This window comes from Melospiza georgiana, chromosome Z (genome assembly GCF_028018845.1).
Source record: "Melospiza georgiana isolate bMelGeo1 chromosome Z, bMelGeo1.pri, whole genome shotgun sequence".
Taxonomy (NCBI): Eukaryota; Metazoa; Chordata; class Aves; order Passeriformes; family Passerellidae; genus Melospiza; species Melospiza georgiana.
The window spans coordinates 52388531-52411645 of NC_080465.1; the positions used below are offsets into that span (position 1 = coordinate 52388531).

A 23115-nucleotide genomic window follows, 5' to 3' on the forward strand; every position below is an offset into this window, starting at 1 on the left:
CAGCACTCAGTGGTATTACCTATAGGTTATAGGTTCAGCACTTGTTAATCAAACCTTCTCCACATCCTCCCCACAAAGAAAAGGAAATGGAGATAGAGATGGAGTATTGCTCTTCCTTAGAGCAATAGACGCCCTCCTTAGAGGGTGTCTCCACCTGTGTTGCTGTAATTGGCAAGAGAACAACTGTCAGTCACCAGTGAGCTGCATCACTTTTATTAGCCCTGTTAACAGAGCTGTACCTGCTTCATTTTTTGGCTGCCTCTGTGCTCATGCAAGAATTGGTGGATGTGGTGCACACCAAATACTTCCAGCCAACCTTACACGATTTTATCAGCTCTGGAAATGAACCCCAACACCTGAAGCAGGAGGTGAACAAAGTGTCTATCAATTGAAACAGTAAAGGGCACTACTGCACATATGAGGGTTTGGTACCAGCCCAGCAAAGAATACAAGATGTGTTTCCCTAACAATATAAGGAATACAAGCACACTCCACTTCTTAAAAGAACTTCAGGTCTAGTATGCAGTCTATCTGTTTTCTGCATTCTGTCTTGCAAGACTACTGAACAGAAGTTCAGAGATATCTTTCTTTCCACTCACCAGTGGAAAAGAAGTGCATAAGACTTCTTCAGCAGAAACCCCCGAGGTCAGCAGTTCCCTATCTTGCATCCAGCCTAAAGCAAAATGCTTATCTGTGCAGAAGATGGCCTCAAGCCATAGATCTAAGCAGTATCAATCTCACCACCTTGAACTGTGAGGGCACACCACCTTTTTAAACGCTGATTTCCCCATAAACACATGTAACATGTACATTGGAGGAAATCAAAGCAAAGCAAACTGCTGTTAAAGTAAAACATCATGCATAAATAATTCTCTCACCAAGGAAAGAAAATAGGGAAACAGTTTAACCTGGATGTCCATAGGTACCTCAGTGATCCTGGGGTTAAGAAAATATAAAAGTAAAATATAGAGGCTCAAGTACCTACTGCCAGTAGCTAGAGCTACATGGCTTTCGTGTAGCAGCATTGAATTAAATGTCTGAAGTTCTGGGCTCTAGCTTTCGACAAAACTGAAGAACTGGGAGGTTCTACAGAGAAAATTTTGAAAGCAGAATGATATAACCAAGAGGAGCTGGGCCAAAAGAGCTCAGTATGCACATGCCCTCAGATGGAGCACAACATTCTCTAAGGCAAATATCAGATAAAGCACATGAGAAAAAACCTGCTAGCTCAGCGTTTTTGTAAATAGAGAAGTACCTTCCCCCCCCTCACTGTGGTTACCACTGTGTTCAGAAAATAACTCCTCGGCCCTTCCCCCTCCTCTGACTGTACCACTACCACCAGCTGGCTGGGGTGACTGACAAACTGCATAACAAAATATTTAAAGTCATGATAGTAAAAATGCTTCACTATTATACACAAGAAATGGTTTCCACTTGGGATTAGTTAATGGAGAAATATTTTGGGTAGTTTTTGCTCAAGGGGTTTCCTTTGCTTGCAGGGTCATTCAGAAAAGGCTCCCTGAACTTTGAACTGTATCTGCAAAGTGAGATAAACAAGAGCCATATAAATACCACAGCCCTTTTCCCCACACTGTTTCCTTCTGCAGCGGAGCCAGGCAGAGCTGCCAAGAAGGGGGAGGAGAAAAGGGTAAGTGTGCTGGGTTTGCTGTGAAAGAGCTTCATGACTTGAGATTTGGCAGAGTGTTTGCTTGTTTCTTTGGCTGAAAAGGCTGACTGTGGAAATTTCCATTGGAAACTAAGTTGAAAGTTGAAATATGAAGAGAAGTATAAGGCAGGACATGGCTCCCCTGCAGCGTGTAGGGCACACAGCTGTTGCTGGGCGCTGCATGCCAGTGCTGCAGAAGGCTGCTGGAAAGGCAAGGAAGGATATAAAAATGTCATAAGAGTCTCATGTGTTCATAATGGATATAAGGGCAGGCTGCTCTCCTGATGTGTGGAAAGAATGGAAAAAGGCTGTGTTGGTATATACTGGACCGCAGATTAGTCTTCAAAGTACTTTACCTAGAATGTCAGGAAAGAACTGTCAGGCACAGCTGGATTTCACAAATGCAGCAACAAATCACTCTTGCTTCAAAATGTCAATTATTATTAATCTTTTAGGCTATGACAAGATGGATGGAACATGTATTATTAATCAGAATTTATTGTTTCCAAACTGTTTTTTGGTCACTGTCAGACTTTGATGTAAGTGGTGAAATTGTACAATTCCACAATCTAGGACATGTTTGGGAGCAACTTTATAATTTTAAGTATTTCTTGATAATATGTGTTTAAGCGAAAACTGAGATGTTAATGGAATAAAATGAAAACGTAATGATAGAATTTCTTATATGCTTTGATTTTCATAAACATTAACTGAACTAAGTATGGATATGAGATTTTATAAGATCTGAGGAGTCCTGAAGTTCAGTTTCCATTTCTGGTTTTTGCAAAATTGTTTCTGGTGCCTGACTTCTTCATAGTTTTTTCTCAATGGGATTCAGATACTCCAGACTGACTTGTAAAAATTTTGAAGTATTTTTTATTATTTTCTGCTGTGTTCTGTAGCACTTACTGTGTACTGAAATCCGCCGTTGGTGCATGTACTTTTGAGACAGTGGAATTATCTGTAACTGGAGTGAACTGGTCTAGATTCTTCCTGACATAAACAGGCTTGCTGCAATTTATTTTAAAAAACAAGAAACAAGGCCACTTTAAAATCACTGAAGTGTTAAAAATGGTCAAAAAGAAATTACAGAGAGGGAGATTAGTAGCGCTGAAAAAAAATCCAGTTATTCTGAATGTTTACTTTGCAGCTGTTCAAACACAGTAACAAAAAACCCACAAAAACCTTCGAGCACCACAAAGAAAAAACACCTGCCTCTATTAGAGAGGAGCTCTACTGAAAAACCAAAGAAATTGAGCAGTAAACAAAGAGCTCAAATTTATTCTCAGAGGACTTTTCTTTTCTTTTCTTTTCTTTTCTTTTCTTTTCTTTTCTTTTCTTTTCTTTTCTTTTCTTTTCTTTTCTTTTCTTTTCTTTTCTTTTCTTTTCTTTTCTTTTCTTTTCTTTTCTTTTCTTTTCTTTTCTTTTCTTTTCTTTTCTTTTCTTTTCTTTTCTTTTCTTTTCTTTTCTTTTCTTTTCGGAGCCAATATGCTGCCTTGTTTTCTTAAGGGAATTTCAGAGTTTGAAATTTGTTTAGGCATTGGCCTTACTTTGTTTGTTTTGTCTCTTGTCAGGTGAAGCCCAGCCATGTGGGCACGTCTGGGGCTAGTTCTGGCCCTCTGTCTCCTCCCAGGAGGAGGGACAGAGATCCAGAACTGCCAGGAGGCCCCAGAATGGCGTATTGGGGAGGAGGACCCCATGTGGAACTCCAGAGGCTCGGTGACAGTGGTGGCTCTCCTCCAGGCAAGCTGATTATTGTGCCTGCGGCAGGCTTCCAGGTAAGCGTGGGTCTCGTCCCGATTTTTGTTATCCGCTGAGAATGCTACGTGTGCCCTGCCACAGATGCACTCAGATGGACTCTAGCTGCCCCAAATGCCACCATCCCAGCTGGCATGTGTGACCCGATGACCTGGCTCACTATCAGCAGAAGGGTTGTGTGCCAGTGGGCAGGATCCTTTATCTCTTGACCTACTCCTGACTGGCAGATCATCTTCTCCAAATTAGCTTTCCAACATAATAAATAGTATGATCAACTTGACATGAATGAAACCCAAGCCACCGGCACACCCAACAGAAACAGCAACAGATGATTAATGCAGCAAAAATGATGAAGCCAAGAAGCACCGCAATTCTTTAACATTGTTAGATCACCTGAAATAGAGAGATTTGTGATCACTGATTTCTTATGTAAAACCTGTAGGGGAAAAAATAAACCAGAACATGTGCTTTTCATGTGGCTTTTCAGCCTGCGTTCAGAGATCCAATATATATTTAAAAAATCCATAAGCTAAGGTAAATACTGTCCTATCAGAAAATTGATGAAGCATTCAAGGAAGTCATCAGTGTTAGGTTTTCATCCAAGACCTGGGACATGGGTGCTCTATTTTCTAGAACTTACTCCTTGCAAATAATTAGCTATCATGACAGTAACAATAACAATAAAATAATTTCAAGCTGAGCCAAACAGGAATTGCATAAAGCTCTTATCTTTGATTCATTTAGGAATTGTGAAATTATTTTGGTTTAAAAATTCATAGTGCCAGTTTCAGATTTGGATTTTAGTCACAGTGAGAACACCTTAGTTTGCCCCTCTAGGCTGCACTTACATATCATAATAGGTGTTGCAAGTTTATTAAGAATTTTATTTTAAAACATCTGTGGCTTCATCAAAGTTTAAACTGGGCTTTGTGTTTGGCTTTCAAAGTAGTTGGGTTCGGTTCTTATATTTTAGAAAAAAACTGAAGAATCTTCCACATTCTAGACTGTTTCTCATAGCTGAAAAATAAAAGTTTTCTAGAGCAATTCCATAGGAAAAATACAATTGAAAGGGAAGAAACTCCACATCATACAGGTCTAATAAAAGCAAGATGGAGCATATTAACTTTTGTGTCGAATCTCATGATTCTCTAATGATTTATGGTCTTGCTTCTTTACATTCCCACTAGTTTGGAGGACCTGCGAGTAAAGTTAGAGAATGAAGGATTGGTCAACATCTCGTATGTGGTTGTCAACCATCAGGGAGCTCAATCCCGGAGGGAATTTCACCTACTTAAAGAACGTGTTTCAGACTACATTACTGTCTACCAGCAAGATGAGCACCAAGAGGATGTGTGGACTACTTTAAATGGAAACAAGGATGACTTTCTTATCTATGACAGGTGTGTGCTTACAGACAAACATGGGAAAATATTTGCATGTATTTTGAGTAATGATTTGCAAATCTCTATAACATGTCATTGATATGCAAAAAACAAAGATATCATGCTCAGCTTCTAAGCTGAACTATGTAAAGCGCTAGTATTTACTGGAAAAACAAAGTTACAAAAGCAAAATCTGCTTTTACATAAGTAATTTTTGAATGAATATTTTTTTCTTTATAATTGCCATGGATTTAGATGAACATAAGTGAGTGAAAAATTTGGTAACATGTTCATTTTTTTGTAGCATATTTATTTTCATATAACTTCATTACATCCATGCATGTCAAAGTGGAATCTTTTATCTCATGGATACTTTTTGAGGAGAGTTGTTGAAAATGCCATGTAGATATAAGGAAAAATTAGGTAAAACTTTAGGTAAAACTTAAAACTTCAGAAGAAAATTGCTTTTTGATATAGGATTCTTCCACAAGTATATTTTGGCAGCACCAGCAGGAACTGTAGTTGAAATCCCAATTTTTTGATTTTGATGTGATGATAGTTAATTGAAAAATCCTACATTTCAAACATGTCTATCCTTGTTACTTTATATTACTGTGATGAACATTCCAAGTTCATACTAAACCATAATAAGCTTAATACAGAGTTAGAAAGTTACTCCTTTTCTGTAATATGATGAATTTGAACAAATTAGCTACATGAGGCTTGTGGGATGAAGCTGGCAGTGGAATGAATGATCTTGAATGTTACAGCAGCAAATATGCCCAAGTAAGGAAGGTTGATGTCATACAAAAGACAAAGAGAGCAGTGCTGTATTTCGTCTGGGACGGGGCCCAGACACCTTGCTCAGAGCATTTGGAAGGTTGACCAGGTCTGTGCTCTTGACACACAGGGTATGTGTACATTATGAATTGGCTTAGCACTAGCCTGGCCATGATCTGTGATGGGTCTAGGAATCTCTGTTCTTATTGTGCCTTAGCCACACAAGCTTTGCCTGCTGCTGGTCCTAAACGTGCAGTCTGCATGTGGGGAGCTAAGGCCAGGGGACTGTGTGTTGGCACTGAACAAGCTGCCCGTGTGTACAGGTTCTGCATTTTCTACAGCTCCTCTGAGCAGATCAGTTGTTCAGTCAAGGGCATATCAGAACCCTCAAGTGCAGGCATGAGGCAAGCAAGCACCGTAACAATCCCCTCATGCACAATAAGTCAGTAGTGCAGGTGCACCGCAGTGTCCATCCCAGTCAGAATACCTGTCAGGCTGCATAAAAACACCTGGTTAGGGTGCAGCGACCACTATGCGAAGAACCCTTTTCATTATCCCAATGGGTCTGTAACAAGTGCACCTCTGCCAGTCTTTAGTGCCACTCTAGGACAAGGCTTCTGGCAGTGCAGCTACCACATCAGCCAGAAATGATGCTTCGCATCCTGGCCAGTGCTGCTGAGCAGGCATTGTAAGGAAGATACTGGATTTGCCTCTGAACTGGAACAGAAACACTCCTTGTGGAACTGTACAGTGTAGGTGGATTGGTGCAAGTAAAGTGAGATCATAAGAAAAGAGATTTAGTTGTAGGTATTTGTAACCACAGAGTCCTTTCTCTCCTTAGATGCGGCCGTCTCGTGTATCATCTGGGTATGCCCTACTCCTTCCTGCATTTTCAATATGTGGAAGAATCTATTAAGATTGCATACTGCGAAAACAAGTGTGGAAACTGCTCTTACATGGTATTTTCTTGTCTCATTCTGTGTATAATAGAAAAGTGGATTTGATTGGTATTTAAAACATTATTTCAGTGTGTTTAATAAAAAATATATGATTTTGAATTTACATATTTCATGCATCTTGACAGATAGCTTTTAAGCATTTTTCTAAGCAAATTATATTTGATTTTGAATAGACTGATTGCCTATCTGAATTCCTGTCCTTGATAGAAATGCAAGTAATTGTCAGAAACGTAATGCAATCTTGGAGAGTAATTCTGCTTGTAGAGCTATAGAGGTAGTGAGCAATTAACTACTCTAATTCTGTGGGATGGGTAAGTACATATTTTTTTTAAACCCAGGAATCAAACTCTAGCTGGTTTGTGTTACTATTTATTGTAGTTTGCATTTAAACACAGTCTACAGGAGTTATTTTAAAAAAGTGATAATACAAGGTGACAAATTATTGTTACTGCTATAAAAGAAGGGTAGCTTTCTTTAGTGAATCATTCAAGACCAGAAATAATTCTAAAGATTATCAAGAAATGTATATACTTTGTGGAAGTTCAACGAAAATAATAGTTTTTGATCCCATTGTGCAGTGTTCTAGCTAAATGTAGACCATAGACAGGTCAGATGTAGGATCTAGGATAAGAATAATTGTTATTAGCAATTACTGGAATTATAATTGCTAAAAAGCCCTGTCTAGTTGACAGTGGTGTGACTGCACAAGGCTATTTCTTATATATTCATATGTTCAGCAAAATAGCGCTAATAACTTAGAAGTGTCTTTCATGCTCTGCAAAAATGCCAGTTAATCTTTTACATCTAGTTTAATTGAATACAGTGCCCTGTATTTAATGCAAGCATCTGTTTTTCAGGAACCTGATATTGATGGTGTCTGTGAAAACATCACTAAAAAAGCAGTTGAAGAGCTGTCAGAGATAGAACCTGAGCCAACAGACCAGCATTCCCAGACCAGCCTGCAGAGACATGGACACCACCGCCGCCGCCACCACCACCGCCACCATCACCAGGGCAGTCGTGATCCCAAACACGAGAACCACCAGGCTGCTGCTGAAACTGACAGACATCATCCTCACAGCGCCTGGCGCCACAGGCTTTTTGGCCGTCACAGACACGATCAGACAGGTAGTCAGGAGCACGTAGACACTGCCCCTCCAGGAGAAATTGTGGAAATTCCACAAGATAAAAAACTACGAAAGAAAGGGAAAAACAGCTGCAAAAACCAGTTAACCTGAAATTGGCAGACAGGATCAGACTCTACCTCTGGTAGCTGATCCTGTCATTGTCGACACCTTCTGTTTGAAGAGCTAGGGAATTCTGTCACCTGACAGTGTCGTGGAGCGCTACCAAATTCTTGCAGGTGACACGGGCAGCTGGCAGCAGAGGATGTCACTGAGTCTTGACAGTGCCGTCTGCTCTCTGCTGCCTGACATTCATCACCAGCAGGAGCAAGTGAAACTAGTGACACCTGACAGTGACAGGAAAAGGCAAGGAACTGATCCTGAAAAACAAACTAAGCACCTTCCAGAAAAAAGGGAGTCACACTAGCTCAGTTAATATACTTGCAAGAGCAGAAAAATGAACAGATCAAGTGTTTTTATTGCCCCAAATTCAAAATTGTGCTGACAGATATGGGAAAATTGCAAAGAAGGGTATTTTTAGAGCAGCACTCTTAGAATTATTGAATATCTGTCTAATTCCATCAGTGAAAATTTTCATGATCTAAAGGAATTTGGTTGACCCCTAGTTTGTTTTTCAGTTCCGCTGGGAAGGTGTCTGCATTCTCGATTAATTTGTCTTTCTTGTTTCTCTTCTAACATTCTGCTTGCATTTGTGAGGACAGGAGCATAAACTATGACCTAGGGGCTCCTGTCTGAGGTTTTGCAATCAAGAACAGAAGAAAACCAAGACAGATACTTTAATCATTTTTCATTAGGAAGACAATAGATTTGAAGTTTGTTTTTTTTTTCTAACCTGGGGATACAAATCATGTACAAGCAAAACTTACTCTTAAGCAATGTTACAGAATAATTCCACATAAAAATGTAATATATAGACAGTAACTGCTTTATTTTTAAGTAACAGATTGATATACTTAACTTTGACAAAGCTTTTTTAACAAAGCTAAGAGCTTTGTGGCTCTTAGGTACAATGAGAGTGTCCATTAATACATACTGCTACAGCATGTAAAATCCTACTGAATCAATTAGATCATCCTGAAGTGAGAAATAGCGTCAACAACTGAGAGTCAGAATTAAAAAGAAGGTGGGATGAAACAAGTTTAATCTTGGTGTAATGTTGAACTTTGTTTATAACAGTGCTGAATTTGATAAATCCGTACCAATTAGCAATCCATATCAATTAACATAATATACCACTTAAACTTGTATCACTTCTCTGTCTATAGCCTAGCATTCCTAATGTTTGATTAACTGAATGGAAGTAAATCCAGTTGTTCGAAGGATCCTGGATGAAGAAGAGAATATTCATGAAAAGAAAACTGCTATGAAAGCATACACCATAATTAATGACGGTTTAATAGGGAAATTACTACTCCTACAAAACCTGAACCTTTTTATTGTGAATGCTGATTAGCAAGAGAGTAGCTTTGAATACATACAGAATGCATGCCTTTCGAATGTTTGACAAGAGTGTTTTCAATAAAACATACTTTCTTCATATCTTGTTTTTATTTTGAGATGCAGAATTTGAAACACTGAAATACTTCGAGTCATTTAGTCAGAATCTCCTCCGTTTGAAGGGCAGGTCTTGACCTTTATTAAGACGTTGCTCCAAATCTCTTATGGTGTTTCGTAGAATTTCAATTTCCTTGTTTTTCTCTTCCTGGAGATGCTGCAGCTTCTGTAAAAGTATAGGCAAAGGCTTCATTCTTAAACATCACATAAAATTGTGTAACAATTTGTTTTGCTACTGCAAGTAAGATATATTCTAATAAGAATATTTTCCTCAGTATTTTGTATCACAAAATTACAAAAACTATTTCCCCAGAATCCTGTTTTTCTGCCATCCCAAAGTTTTAAGCCTACAAAAAAACCCCCAAAAAACAAAAACAAAAAAACCCCCAACAAACAAAACTCAAACCCCAAGCATATGCAGAGTATTATATCAGTGTCACTGATGTCAGATCTAAGTTTCCAGGTTAACAATTCTGCAGTAAAACAACCTCACATGTTGCTCTTCATTGTTGCTTTCCTGCGGTAGTATCAGTATGTCAAGAGCCATGACAGTTGGAGCTGATGATCTTAAAAGCCTTTTCTATCTTAAATTATTCTATGATTCTATGAATTATGTAGAGGTGGGAGGGGCGTGTGGGAGAGAGCACATGGAGAAACCCCAGGGAACTCCTGTTTCAAACACCCTGGAACAGTATCTATGTGCTACACCCTATGAAAGCACCTACCCTTCGATAGATACTTTGTGGCAAGACTGAAGCGTCTGAAAAGGACTTGGTGGTCTTATCCTGAGCTCTTGCCAATTTAGCATTGAACTGAAAGAATCAGGCAAAGACAAAACGGTGAGAATGAACGGGGGCAGGGGAAGATATATTAAATATGTCAAGCATAATTTTCACTTTTTATTAATTGCATTCTTTTACCTGAGAGTAGTAGCGGTAAGCCTTTCTACTAAGTCTAGAGAAACAAGGCTGCTTATATTTATTTTAAAAAGAATGCAGTTACAAACTGTATTTCTTTAAAAAAAGCCTCAAAGTTTTGCAAAAGTAGTACAAACATGATCAACTAAAACCATGTAGATAAAAAAGATGCTTCTGAAAAAAAGAATAAAATTGAAGGCTTCTCAGCCACATATCTACAGGAGGAGAAAATACAGAAGGTGCTAATATCCTTCAGAACCATCATTCTTCCCTTACGTTCCAAGGACAAGTCAGCCTGAGCACTGCCACATCTTATTTCTTTTTTGTTGTGTGAAAGGTTTGACGTATTTCCTTAATTCTTTCTTTAATGAGAGTGTTTTAAAACATGAGCAATGAAATACATGTTGAATGCTCTCTCTTAAATCTCTGCAGGATTAGAAATTTTTTTAAATTTTATTTTAAAATATATGTATTCTCACCATTCAGAAATTAAAACCAAGAAAGTTAAGCAGAAAACATTGTTACATTTTTTAATAGCTCAAAATCTAAAACTGTTTCTAAGTAATTTAATTTGGAACAAGAAGAGAGCCACCTTCAGTCTCCCTACATAGTAGGTGGAACTTGACTCCTGAGCAAGTTACCATTGTGGAAGGGAGTACCTGCCACTGATCCTCATAAAGACAATAAATAATTAAGTTTTCTAGATTCCATCATATTACTTTATTAAGTACTAATTAATATTTTTTCACTACACAGTGTCTTTGAAGTTTACCCAATGCCCAGTTCATCTTTAAGTCAGCTTTGTAATGCATACCTCTATCTGCAGTTTAATTATTTCATTCTGCTTCTCTTCATTTTGAATTTTCAACTGTCTAGTTAGCTCTAATATTTCCAGTTCTTTTTTCTCTCTCTCTTCTCTATACTCCATTTCTTTTAATTCAACTAGCAACACAGTAACACCAAAATTATTATTATAATAGATGAAATAAAATAGATGAAAAATTAACAACATTTTCCAAATTAAAAAACTTTACTGAACATCAGGTAAACATTTCACTGGAAGACAATTCAAGCAAAAACCATACTGAAACTATATGAAAACCACACTGTCCTTTTAAAAAGACACCAGTAAGATGGTGTCTTTTTTAAAAAGGCATATAATTTACAAAAACTTTCCTTGATTTCATATGGATGACCAAAAAAATCTTGCTTTTTAAGGTTATATCTCTAATGGAGCAAATGAACATAGAATTCAGTTTTTTCCTCACTGAAGTACTATTTATTTGTGAAAATAATGTTCTACTCTCCTGAACACAGATAGAAGATTCAAACAGCAATCTAGCTTACAGTTCAAAGGTTCCAGTTGACACTTAACTCAAAATTTCATTCCTTCTGATCATTATGCCCACATTCCCAGCATTTGTTCTAACTATCTGGGAGTTTCTGCTCATCCCGTGTTGCTGTACTATTGCTTCATTACCACTGTCTGCTCTCTTCATCGAAGATAAAATTGTATTAAACACTGCCTACTTCTAGCATTCACATGTTTCCACCAAGAAGTGGAATTCATATTTATCCTAGACAAAACACAGCATCTACAGGTGACAGTATGTTTTACCCATTGCTAAAGCATTCAGTCTTCAGAGAACTTACATTTTTTCCTTGTATCGCAATTCAGCTGTGTTATTTCTAATTTGTGGTCTTCCTCTTTGTTTTTAATTTCTGTCATGAGTTTCTCAATTTGATCCTTATACTCCTGTGAAGGCAAAATGTTTTGTAAAGATCTTTCAGTTTCTGTGCTCTTAGCCTTCTGCAAAGCACAACCATCATGTAAAAATATACAGTACTGTATAATTCAGTACTTGTTTTATCCTCAGTCTTGTAAATTTAAATGCCCAATTACTTACACAGTCTGGCTGGAGTCCACAGATTAAAAACATAGCAGATTTCATTGTATTACAGCTATCTGTTAATATAAAATTGGAAACTGTACTTCTTAGGAGAACAGGCAAATGGAGAGGTAATATTCCCTTCCAGAGAACAGGATCTGACACAATGATGCAGTTAGTTAAGGGACAACAGTTTCACCTTTGTGGGTTTTTGACTCAAGGATTGCATGATTCAAGTGTGTGTTTTGTTAGTATTGCTTGCACAAAGAATTCCACAATTCCATGTTGGCAGCAGGAGACACATCAGTGATACCAGCGGCAGTGATGCTACTGCCACTGACGTTCAAAGTTTGAGGATGCCAGTTATAAATTTACTCCAGTAGGGACTCCAGAATTTTCAAGGAATTGTCTGTAGCTGCCACTGTTGAGGTGCTGACTCCAAAGTTCTTCTTGCAGCCTTCTGACAAGATCGCCACTCACCAGAGCAGTGCCTGGGGACACTCACCAAGGCAGTCACTGACTGGGGATCAGGATATGGGAACGTGGTCAGGCGCCTTCAGAATGACACCAGGAAGTCCCACCATGCTCACATGTGTTTAATGGGTGAAATAATAGTTTATCATATCCTTCAGAAGGCAATACTCATGTTTTACTTGAACAGTCAAGATCATAGCTCTACTGGTACTAATATTTAAGTTTAACTTATAGCACAAACACAGGCAAAGGAAATCAGCAGTGAGATTCCTGATCCTAAACAGATAACACATCTGCACTCTCCACACGGAGAACTATGAAAACAGAGAACTATGACTAGTGCTGCTGGTTTTACCTCCTTTGCAAAAATGAGTGCCATAGATACAAAGTACAGAGATCATATATGGAATTTATTATGAGGTACAGATAAGAAATAGAGACTTACAATCTTTGTAATATTTATTCCTCAATAAACTGGACAAAATTCAGACCATGCTGATTCTCTGGCAGCACAACCAGACATCTTCGATGTGAAAACCCTACTCCCACATGAAATTTTTTTTAGTGCAAGGGATTAGAATGATGAAGATGAATTTGAATTTAAAGCTAAATACAGCTAAATAACCCTGAGTGCATCTTAAATTGAGCCAAAGTTCTCAGCACCAAGGAATTTTGACCTCTTAGTTCTTCTAACACCTTCTCACATGGAAACTGTCATGAGAACAATCCTTCTCTTTTTACACATGAAAAATATTAACAGAAGAGCACTAATAAGAGTATCAATAACAGATACTAAACAAAAAGATATACAGCATAATAGAGATGCAGTGTTATTCCTTTACCTAAAGAATGATAATTTGTGACATACCTCTTCACAAGTCTTTAATTTATCTTCCAAGATGTGAATGGATCCCCTCAGTCTATCATTTTCATCTAAATAAACAAAAACTATATGGTACACTACAAAGTACATTTTGACAATTTCTTTAGCATGAAAGAGGAATAAGGAAATTACTTGTGTTTTTTGACTTTGCTGAACTTTGAGGAACTATTTTTGTAGACATAATCATCATTACAGAACCACATACTGTCTGTTTCCATTTTTTTTAACAAGAAAAATCATAGTTTAGGTTTAATCATAACATTTACTTGGTATTACTATTTAGAACTTTCTTTAGGCTTCTAATAAACGATGCATTCAGGAAAATTTAGATGCAAAGTTCTTTGACTCAGGAAATAAAAGACTATTATCATGGTTACAACAGATTCAAACGGGAAGATGTAAATTCTTAAGTACCTGTTTCCCAAAAGTCAGAAAACTATGCAAACACAAAATTTAAAGAAAATAGATTTTAAAAAATTATTAGTATCAATTTAAGTATTAAAAAAATCTGTATACTTCCAATGCTAGAGGTTTATTTATATATGTTAATATGCCTTGAATGCATAATCGTCATAAAATTAACTTCATGGTGTTCTGCTGAGCTGTAGTATAAAAATATAGCAAACACTTATTTTTTTTTCAAGTAAAAATGAGTAGTTGTCAATGTGGATAACAGCAATAACCGCAATAGTTGTCAATGTGGATAACAGCAATAAATTTAATAACATTGTATACTAAGAATTAAGACATGCTGGTTTAACACAGTGATAAAAACTGTGCTTATACACTTGACTAGTCTACAATCTAACAGCTGACTGATACTTCCTCACCTTTTGTAAAATTGCCTGTGTTATGCTACAATGAATTTAAAGCACAACTATTGATTAAAATAACCTTCCGGAGGCAGTTACTAAGTAAACTATGGCAATAATGGCAAGAGACATTTATTACTGCTCACGATTGATTTAAGAAATTGTTTTTTGTTTCTCTTTGCCTGCCAGTAAGTTTCTGTGTCTGAAAAAATTCAGTAAAGTTAAATGAAAAAATTAAATGCCTGCTCATTCGAAATTACAGTACAGCATATATATAAAATAGCATTTTTTGCCTTTACCTTTCACGTTACACTGGTTTTCAATGGTTTGTGTTAGACCCTTTATCACATTCTGTAGAGCACTGCACTCTGAAAGAAATTAAAGACCCAGTATTTTGAAGTGTCTTTGCAAATTTACATTTTGTTCACAAAATTTTATCAAATATTTTATAATAATTTTCGTTAAATATTACTCTAAGTCTTTTTACTGACTGTAGAGATAATAGATTATTATTACATGGTTACTGCTTAATTTTAGCTTTTAGTTTGATGATTGATTAAAATAAATTTTACGAAGCAATATAAACAATTTCATAAAAGTATTAAATGTTTGTTTCTAGTCAGAAAACAAGTATCTTTTTGTTTTCTGGGCAATACTAGAAGTTTTCCATATCAGCCTTCCATCAATTTGATGTATTTAATGAAACTGACTTGCTTTCCTGACGGCATTTCTTTGCCAATTTTCTTTTCAACAAGACCAAGAGAATCCACTCATTGCAGATTCTCACCCCTTTTTTACCCCTTTCTTGATGCATATAACATTCATCTTATGGCTCAACATAAGCTTTGAGAGATTCAGAATATGTGCTATGGTTCCATTATCTCATTTTATGCAACAGAATTATATATGCAAGCTCCTATCAGTTTACACAGTTGTATTTCATAATTTTATTTTTAAAACTGAATTTTTAATATTCAAACACCATGTATACTTCCTGTAATACAGGATTTAGTTTTCATTAATATGACTTTTATCCTTTATGTTCATTGTAAGTTTATCAGTAGAGTCACAAAACTGTCAAAGACTGAGAACAGCAGAGGCTCTACAACAGAGGTTGTTTACTTTTAAAACTTCTCTTTCTCTTTCCTGAGGACCACTGTGTTTCCTAAATGGCTTTTCATTTCCACAACACATAAAAGTTTGCTAAATAAGTTATTCATCTTATCAAACCAAAGCCCTTTTGAAAACTGTCTATCATACCGCTGAAGACTACATTACAAGCGAGGAGTGTTTTTTCATGCAGCCGTGCACGTTAGCCAGATACCTTTTTCCGTTCCGTATTTCCAAAAAAACACAGCAGAGGGAGCACGAGCAGCACAGAAACATTGCCTGCCCCTCAGATCTTGTGCCGGATCAAAAGCAACTGTGGAAAAACCCGATTCACAGTCGGAATGACGAGATCAGCATGCCCGTCTGTACCAACTGGTTGTACTACAAATTTCCTGCCATTTGAAAATGTATGGAAATTAACTCAGATGCTTGTAATTCATGCACAATTTGGAAAGACATCTGAGTCAACAGTAGAGCAGTAGCTAGTCTTTAAAAAGAATCACAATTTTTTAAGTGTAAGCCACTTTTTTGTACAGTCCCAAGAATATCTGCTTATCTTTCTTATCTTTAAAGGATATATCTTTGAAAATCTCTTATGTACTTAATTTTGTGGCTGGAAAAAAAAATCCTGGGAACCAACAAGTTTTTCTTGCCTATATTAAGGAAGAGAAGCAGAACTTTTCTTAATATTTGCAGCCTTGCAGATCACTGTCATAGCCTCTGTTATGGATCCTGTGTAGCTTATTCCCTGTAAGGAATACTGCCTACATAAAGAAAGACTGAAGAGCATAAGTGTTCATCTGTATTTATAATTGATTTTTTAATAGGGTAATTACATCAACCACTTTTTCCTTTAACGCCTTAGAAATGCCAAATAAATAAATACGCAACCCTGAAGATGCTAAATAGAACCTCCTTAAGTATTTCAGACAAAAATGTGCTTTCTTTTAGAAAACTACATTAGAATTTAATTCAGAACTGTAGCATCACAAGAGTCTATTTAGCCACCACAGAAAAGGTTTAAGAGTAGAAAATAAAGATGTCAGACTTGTATCTAAAATGGATCTGCAATTAAGTACACAAAACAAAAACTGGTTTCTTGAATCTCATCTTTTTTTAGCAAAGAACATATCAACAGAAAATGATTAATTTATGACCTTTCAGAGAGTGTATATGCAGGCCAATCTGCCTTTCTTTTTCCATGTTATCCTGGATATAAGTGTTTCACTGCCCTCTCCCTTGATTTTTAGGTGTTTTCTTTTTTCCTTTGTCTTTTTTTTCAGAATTTCCAATCTCCTTTTACCTTGAACAGTTCTAGGAAAGACTTTTGACAAAGGTTTTTATAAAGAATTTAACTATTAGATGCAAAAGTTTTGTTACTCTGATTCTGAATACCACATATGCTATAACCTCTTTTGAAGGGTCAGTGTCAATTTAATAAAGGCACAAAGACCATTTCTATCAATTGCAAAAAGAAAAATAAAAATAGTTTAGAAATGTTGTAGACTTACTAATTTATAATCACTACACCAGCGTTTCACATCTTTTTGAAACACTCTTAATGTCATCACTACTTTTCACAGGCTCTGCTCATCTCCAGTAACATGTTAACTGTTTTCCTGAAGGTTCCTGTGATACTCTCTGCTACAGTTTATGTCAATTTTCTGTCCAAGGCTTTTTTTTGAAACTCTACTTTATGAGCACCAATAATGAATACAGTTCAAAACAATAAACTTACAAGCATTTCATGCCCTGATATTTGAAGGGTTTACCTTATTGGTAAGCGCATTAATCTAATAGTTTACCTTACTGGTAAGTACAGACTCACAGAATCACAGAACCACAGAAAGGGTCCTTACTGGGTTATCCAGCCCAACCTCTCTGCTCAGGCAGGCCATCCCAGAGCACATGGCACAGGATTGCACCCAGATGGTTCTTGAATGGCTCCAGTGGGGGAGACTCCACCACCTTTCTGAGCTTAACCTAACAGAGCAGCTGTGATAGTTGCCTTTATTTCTAAATAAATTCTATCCCTTTGGTGTCTTACTCATATTATCTTACTTCATTATCATCAAATAGCTTTCAGAATCACCTCTTGGATGTCTCACACTGTTCCAAGTTCCCGCTTTTCACTTCTTTTTGTCAATGTAACTAATATCTCTGCAATTACTCTTACTCATTGACCACGATCCTTGTCTTACAGCAGTTCTGTCTCCTGTCTATATCAGCACGATTCCTATGACTTCAATATTGTTAAGGTTTGTTTTTTCCTGACTATCCCTGTTGCTGAAACATTAGTTCATATTTCAGGCTGATTGCTCTGGTATTTTTACTTGGACTTCTGCCACCCATGCTTCTTTTTTTCGTCCTGTGTTTCAAAAGAAGCTCCAGAGCCTGTTCTCTTCAGTTATATCAGCGTTAACTATCTCAACAAATAATTTCTCTCTTATCTCATGAAAGTGAGGCAATACTGTTTACAAAGCTCAAATCTCTCTTCTGACTTTGATCTGTTTTCAGTCCATTCCTCTTGATGCAGTCATCCCAGCAGGTCTGGTTTCCTAAGTTGTCTCTTTCATTTTCTCTGCTACCTTTTATATCATAGGTTCTATAGTAAGAATTATTTCTTCTTTTTGTCCAACTTTTCCTTTCCTTTTTTACAAATAGTTTTATATCAACCCACTCCTTTCTAGTTTCATCAATAAAGAAGCCTATTCTGTTTCTGAGTGACTGTCCCGCACTGTCTGACTTTTGTGCTTAACAGAGAAACTAGTGTTTCTGACTCAAACCAAAGTTCCATCCACTTCACTATGCCACTTCACAATACACACTATGAGATAATTCAGGAAAGATGAAAAAAAAGCTAGATAAATGCTATCATTAGTACATCCTCTCAACTTCCCAAACAGAGAATGAAGGGGGACAATGAGAGATACTGTCTTTGTGTTTACAAGTTTGTTGTTTTTAATTTTTTTTTCCATTTTTTAAAAATTAATATATACTTCTGTTATGCACAGGCTTCTGTGGAACTGATTTAACTTTATTATGTAATGTGTGGCAAAGTTCCTCCTTTGGTTAGCTTTAAATCAATATACAGGTTTTATTTCCATCTATTTTTTTATTACATTAGAAAATGACTATTCTATTCTGTAATCACTTTCTCTGTGCCATTCACAATTTTACAGCTATGAGTCATATCAGCTCTATTCTTTACCTTGGCTGAAAAATTCCCAGCCAACGAGTCTTCCCTCAAATGTCCCAAAATTGTGACCAAACTTGTGAAAGCCCCAGGTGCATTCCCCCATGCACCTTCTGGGTGTTTGGCTGGACACAAGGCCATCTCAGAAAGAGTATAGATGGTGACACTGAAAAAAAGGCTGGAGCAGATTCAGAAACAGCCATCCCTTCTTCCCATGGGAGCTGCTTGTAAACAGATGTTTTTGCCCTTGGCCTATGCTGCAGTTGTGTGACAGGCACACACTAGACCCTGGTCATGACCTAGGGAGTGGTTTTCTGGCTTGACATCAGATCTGCCTCTTCACTTGGGACTAAGTAGAGATCCTTGGGCCATGTCTGGCCTTTGTAACCATTTCTGAACTCCATTGTGACTCAGCCTCCGGAGTCACTCTCATCAGTACAGACTTGTTTTTTAATGTCGCCTTTTGGCTGACCGTGGCAGTCCTCGCTGGGCCAGCCCTGCACGGGCACAGTGGGAGTGAGCCTTGCACGGTTAAGCCCCTACATCCATGGTCTTTGTTACAGGAGTAGTTGCTGATTCCTTGTACCTTGCTCCCTCCTAGCAACACCAAGCCTTGCCTCCTTCCCTGTTACCTTTTGTAGTTGTGCTATTGTCTATCTTGAGATGTGTGGACCAGAACATGACATAAAAATCACAGACCTTACAGAGTCACAATGCTTATTTCTCTTTTTTTCATCATCCTGCCTACCACAGTGTTTGCTTCTTTGTCTACTGATATTTTAAGAGAATACAAATATTTTAAGAGAATAAAAATATTTTATGAGAACTGTTTAGAGGACACCAAGACCTCTTTCCTGAAAAGCAGCCGACTAACATCAACCATTGTTTATAAAAAAATGCCTCCCATTTGTGCTGCTACTGGTCTCCATGTCCCCAGTCATCTTGTACCACGAGTTTTTGGTCTATCTGAAGAGATTTATCATCATAAGCAAACTTTACTCACTCAATAGCTCAGTTTTTTGCTCAGTTTCTGATTACGCTAAATTATCCAAGTCCTAGTGAAGATTGAAATAAAACCCAACTGGCAATCTCCCTCCTGTGTGAAACTAAGTTTATTCCTACCTTGCTTCCCAACTTTTAGCAGGCTGACTTCCCAGAGATGGAAGTCCTACAAAAGATGCACATTTCAGCTACTTTACAAACTACAGAAGAATAAGCAACCACAAATCCATGCTAAGCACTAGATATTGTTTCTCATTTCAAATACTCATCTGAAAACAGTTCTAGAATAAAACAAATCTTAATTTTATAGTTTTCCCTGTAATTCCTCCTTTGTTTCACAACTTTTTCATTATGATTATAGACTTGTAATTCCCACTTATAATGGTAAATGAAGTTTTATTAGCATCCATTGAACAGTCTGAATCCTCATAATATTAATATAAATATTAGTATTTACTATGAGATGGATTTCATTACCATTCAGGGTTAGGCATTACTGCTTTTTCCACATTTTTCCCTGATATTTTTTATGGCTGAAAATAACGGAAATATCTCTCAGAATTTCTTGAATACATGCAAAAATCATACCTATCTAATAAAGTAACTTACCCTCTTTTACTGATTCCTCCTTTGATTGGCTTAATGCTAGCAATCTGTTACATTTTTCCAGCTGATGAATCAGTAGGTTATTTGCATCATTGATTTCTGATATTTTCTAGAAAATTGGAGAGGGACTAACATTATATTAACATGTTTTGAGTTTTAAGTGAATAAAAAATTTAACAATTCCACAATACTGCAGTCCAAGCCTGTAATATTTCCCATTCAGGATATTCCTTTATAGAGAAAAATGATACTAGACTTGAGATCCTTTACTGTTCCAAGTTTACCCTGCAGAACTAAGAATGCTGACTTACACAACGTGTTATAAACTATTTTCCTCTCAGTCATATAGCCCAGAGTCCGGGTCAATCCTCTGCAAGGTTCTTTCTACTGCTTTGCATATGAGGCTGTCAACACTCTTGCAGAGCAACAACTTGAACAATATGTGGGAATAGGAACTGGTATAATAAGTTTATTCCAAGAGAAATGCTAAATTTATTTCAGGTGCTCCTTTTATACTACCTCTAGTATGGATTTGCTGGCCAGGAATCAGCAGAAAGCTGATCAACATCAGTCTAAAAGAAACGCAGTACTGATTTTCTTCAGAGGGTCAATCATTGGAGAAATGACCCACACATAAGATAAAGGAAGATCAATGCATATGGAATGTAGGAATTCGTGCTCCTGATAAGGGAATGACATTTTTCTAGGACAAAGAACAACTTCTGAAAGGATACCCCAGCATTAGACCATGTGGTCTAGCGAGGGGAGGTTGGAACTAGGTGGTCTATAAGGTCCCTTCCAGCCCAAACAATTCTGTGATTCTATGAAAGCAGTGCAACGCAGTTAATTTTCAACGTCATCTTCCAGAGTCTTCCTAAGAAAGTCAATTTGGCCTCTGGATGATTAAAATCCTAGCACAGAAACAAAGGCTTCTCAGATTTCACTCAGAGTCCACTCCTATGTCTCCAGGATACAGTCAATACAAGGAGCTTTCCAAAGGAAGTTCGTATTACAAGGCATAACAGTAATCTGATACAACTTAACATTTTCAAAAAAATTTTGAAAATGTCACACAATAATTATGGGTGGCAGTCTCAACATTTTTTACCTTCTTCACTTACTTTTTCTATCTCTGAGAAGTCATATAAAAGCTTATCAAGGTTCACTATACTGGTTTTTTTCATAGTTTCTTCATCACTATGATTCATTTATTCCTGGATCGTATAATCAAATGATGACTAGATATATGTAAAAAAAAAATCTATAAATTAATATATTTATCATTAACACCACATAAAATCGAAGGCAAAAATGTAAGAAGAACAAAGAAGACTCTTTTTAAAAATTAAAACTATTTTTGCATTGAAGATAAACTTCAGTCTATTTAAGATCTTGCATTTCTGGGAAATACAATGAATGTCAGAAAGCCCAAACAATACCCCCCAAGCTGATATATTGTGGCTGAATTTGGAAAGTTTGCTGTAATTAAAAAAGTTAATCTGGATTTACTTCCATAGACAGAATAATGCACCGGGCACATATTAATTCAGCATCTTTTATCTGTGTAGATGCTCTAATACTTGGCTACTCAGGTTTAAAGGTACTTACATATTTTCTTATAAACAACAAGTGCTAAATCAGGGATAGGCACATAAACCTTGCTGCAGAATAAAAATACAGTATTTTGAAAGGCACCCATATAGTTCCAGATTTTTAACATAACCCCTATTTTTGTAAATTCTACTTACAGAATCTTCAACATGTATTTGCAAGATGGATCTGAAATACACAACATGAATGCTTCTAAAAATATTCAAACTATTTCTCAACATCAGGCTCCATGAGACAAAAATTCCAATACCTACTAGTAAACCATGTGGTCCAAACAAAATCACCACTTCTATGTGGAAATGTGTGAACAGCCTTTTTACAAATAACAAAAAAATTGCAATCAGAGAGATGAAGTAGAAGTTAAAATGTGTTCACTACCCAGAAACTGAATGAGTTTCCAGACAGAAATACTTGCAGTACAGTTAGGCAAAAATAGGTAAATACACAACACTAAGAAGAAACCAAAATTACATAACTGAGTAATTTTCTTAGTCATTCAATATTTACAAGCTTTTGTGTATATGTAACTTCCTGAACAAAGCAGTAAGATATTGGTTCTGTGTGTTTTATTTTTTTTCCTTGTGCCCACTCCTTCCTCAGTGAGACTAAAACTAATTCATAAGCCAAAGCTCAATTTTTTACATTAACAGTTTTAAATTACAGAATATAGGAAACTTTGAAAAATTAATGCTTCTTAGTTAAATTAATGGGGATTTTGTTTTTTAATTAATTAGTAATCTTAATGACTTACAGCTTACTACAATGCAACGATTTGTCAAATTGGGGTTTAAAATATGTATTCAGAACACTCAAATTTTTAAAACAATTACCCATCCTAATATTCTGTTAGTTAATAGTCTAAATGTACACTATGAATGTTGGTCCTTTGACTTTTCCAATCCTTATCATGGGCAGTATCTTATGTTTGTCAATCGCCATTTTTTTCATTATACTTTTAAAACTGTGTTGTACTCTCCACATTTAGACAGCAGACAGAATTCAGGGAGCTGCCGTATTTTGTTTGTGTGTTTCCTTATTCTATGGCATCACTTGTTTTCTCGGAGACAGGATGTGCTCAGTACTTGGCAGCAGTACCACTGGGTACAAAACTCCTGCTGAACTGGAACAGTAAATTAAAAATGATGTTGTATTATTAATGTTGTATTTTTTTCCAGCAGGAAAACTCATCACTGTTATTTTTGTTCATATTACTATTACACATTATGTCTTCAAAAGGCATTTTTGTCAAATCTCCCACTCCTGTTTTGAACGGTATTTATGTCACAGAGGAAAAAATTACAGATTTAAATCGTGGGTTTGATTGCTGTGACACCTTCCTTTAATGCCTCTTTGACCCCTTGCCACCCATGC

General features: G+C 36.7%; 2 protein-coding genes across 3 annotated transcripts; one reads left to right on the top strand and one right to left on the bottom strand.

The window, feature by feature from the left end:
• Positions 1 to 1547: 1547 nt before the first annotated feature.
• On the top strand, positions 1548 to 9227 carry SELENOP (selenoprotein P). 2 transcript variants are annotated; one of them, XM_058044281.1, is made up of 5 exons: positions 1548 to 1648; positions 3241 to 3444; positions 4612 to 4824; positions 6428 to 6545; positions 7403 to 9227. In XM_058044281.1, the coding sequence occupies exons 2-5, from the start codon at positions 3254 to 3256 to the stop codon at positions 8063 to 8065; spliced, it is 1185 nt and encodes a 394-aa protein (XP_057900264.1). In that variant the 5' UTR covers positions 1548 to 1648; positions 3241 to 3253; the 3' UTR covers positions 8066 to 9227. The 2 variants fall into 2 exon arrangements, with proteins under 2 accessions (XP_057900264.1, XP_057900265.1); XM_058044282.1 differs by having other exon boundaries at positions 7403 to 8047.
• Positions 9228 to 9287: 60 nt separating this feature from the next.
• On the bottom strand, positions 9288 to 21341 carry CCDC152 (coiled-coil domain containing 152). The gene is made up of 8 exons (XM_058044283.1): positions 21255 to 21341; positions 20137 to 20242; positions 14519 to 14587; positions 13393 to 13457; positions 11815 to 11917; positions 10976 to 11103; positions 9970 to 10056; positions 9288 to 9410 (listed from the first exon to the last, which is right to left on the bottom strand). Exons 1-8 carry the CDS (start codon positions 21339 to 21341, stop codon positions 9288 to 9290), a joined length of 768 nt encoding a protein of 255 aa, XP_057900266.1.
• Positions 21342 to 23115: the final 1774 nt, after the last annotated feature.

Bases quoted from the DNA above. Each gene is read 5' to 3' on its own strand.
- CCDC152 (XM_058044283.1), bottom strand. From the start codon at position 21,341: ATGAATCATAGTGATGAAGAAACTATGAAAAAAACCAGTATAGTGAAC. The intron at 14,588-20,136 runs GTAAGTTACTTT...AATTTCTTTCAG, and splicing joins GGAGGAATCAGTAAAAGAGG to AGTGCAGTGCTCTACAGAAT. The intron at 11,104-11,814 runs GTAAGTTCTCTG...CTGTGTTGCTAG, and splicing joins TTGCGATACAAGGAAAAAAT to TTGAATTAAAAGAAATGGAG.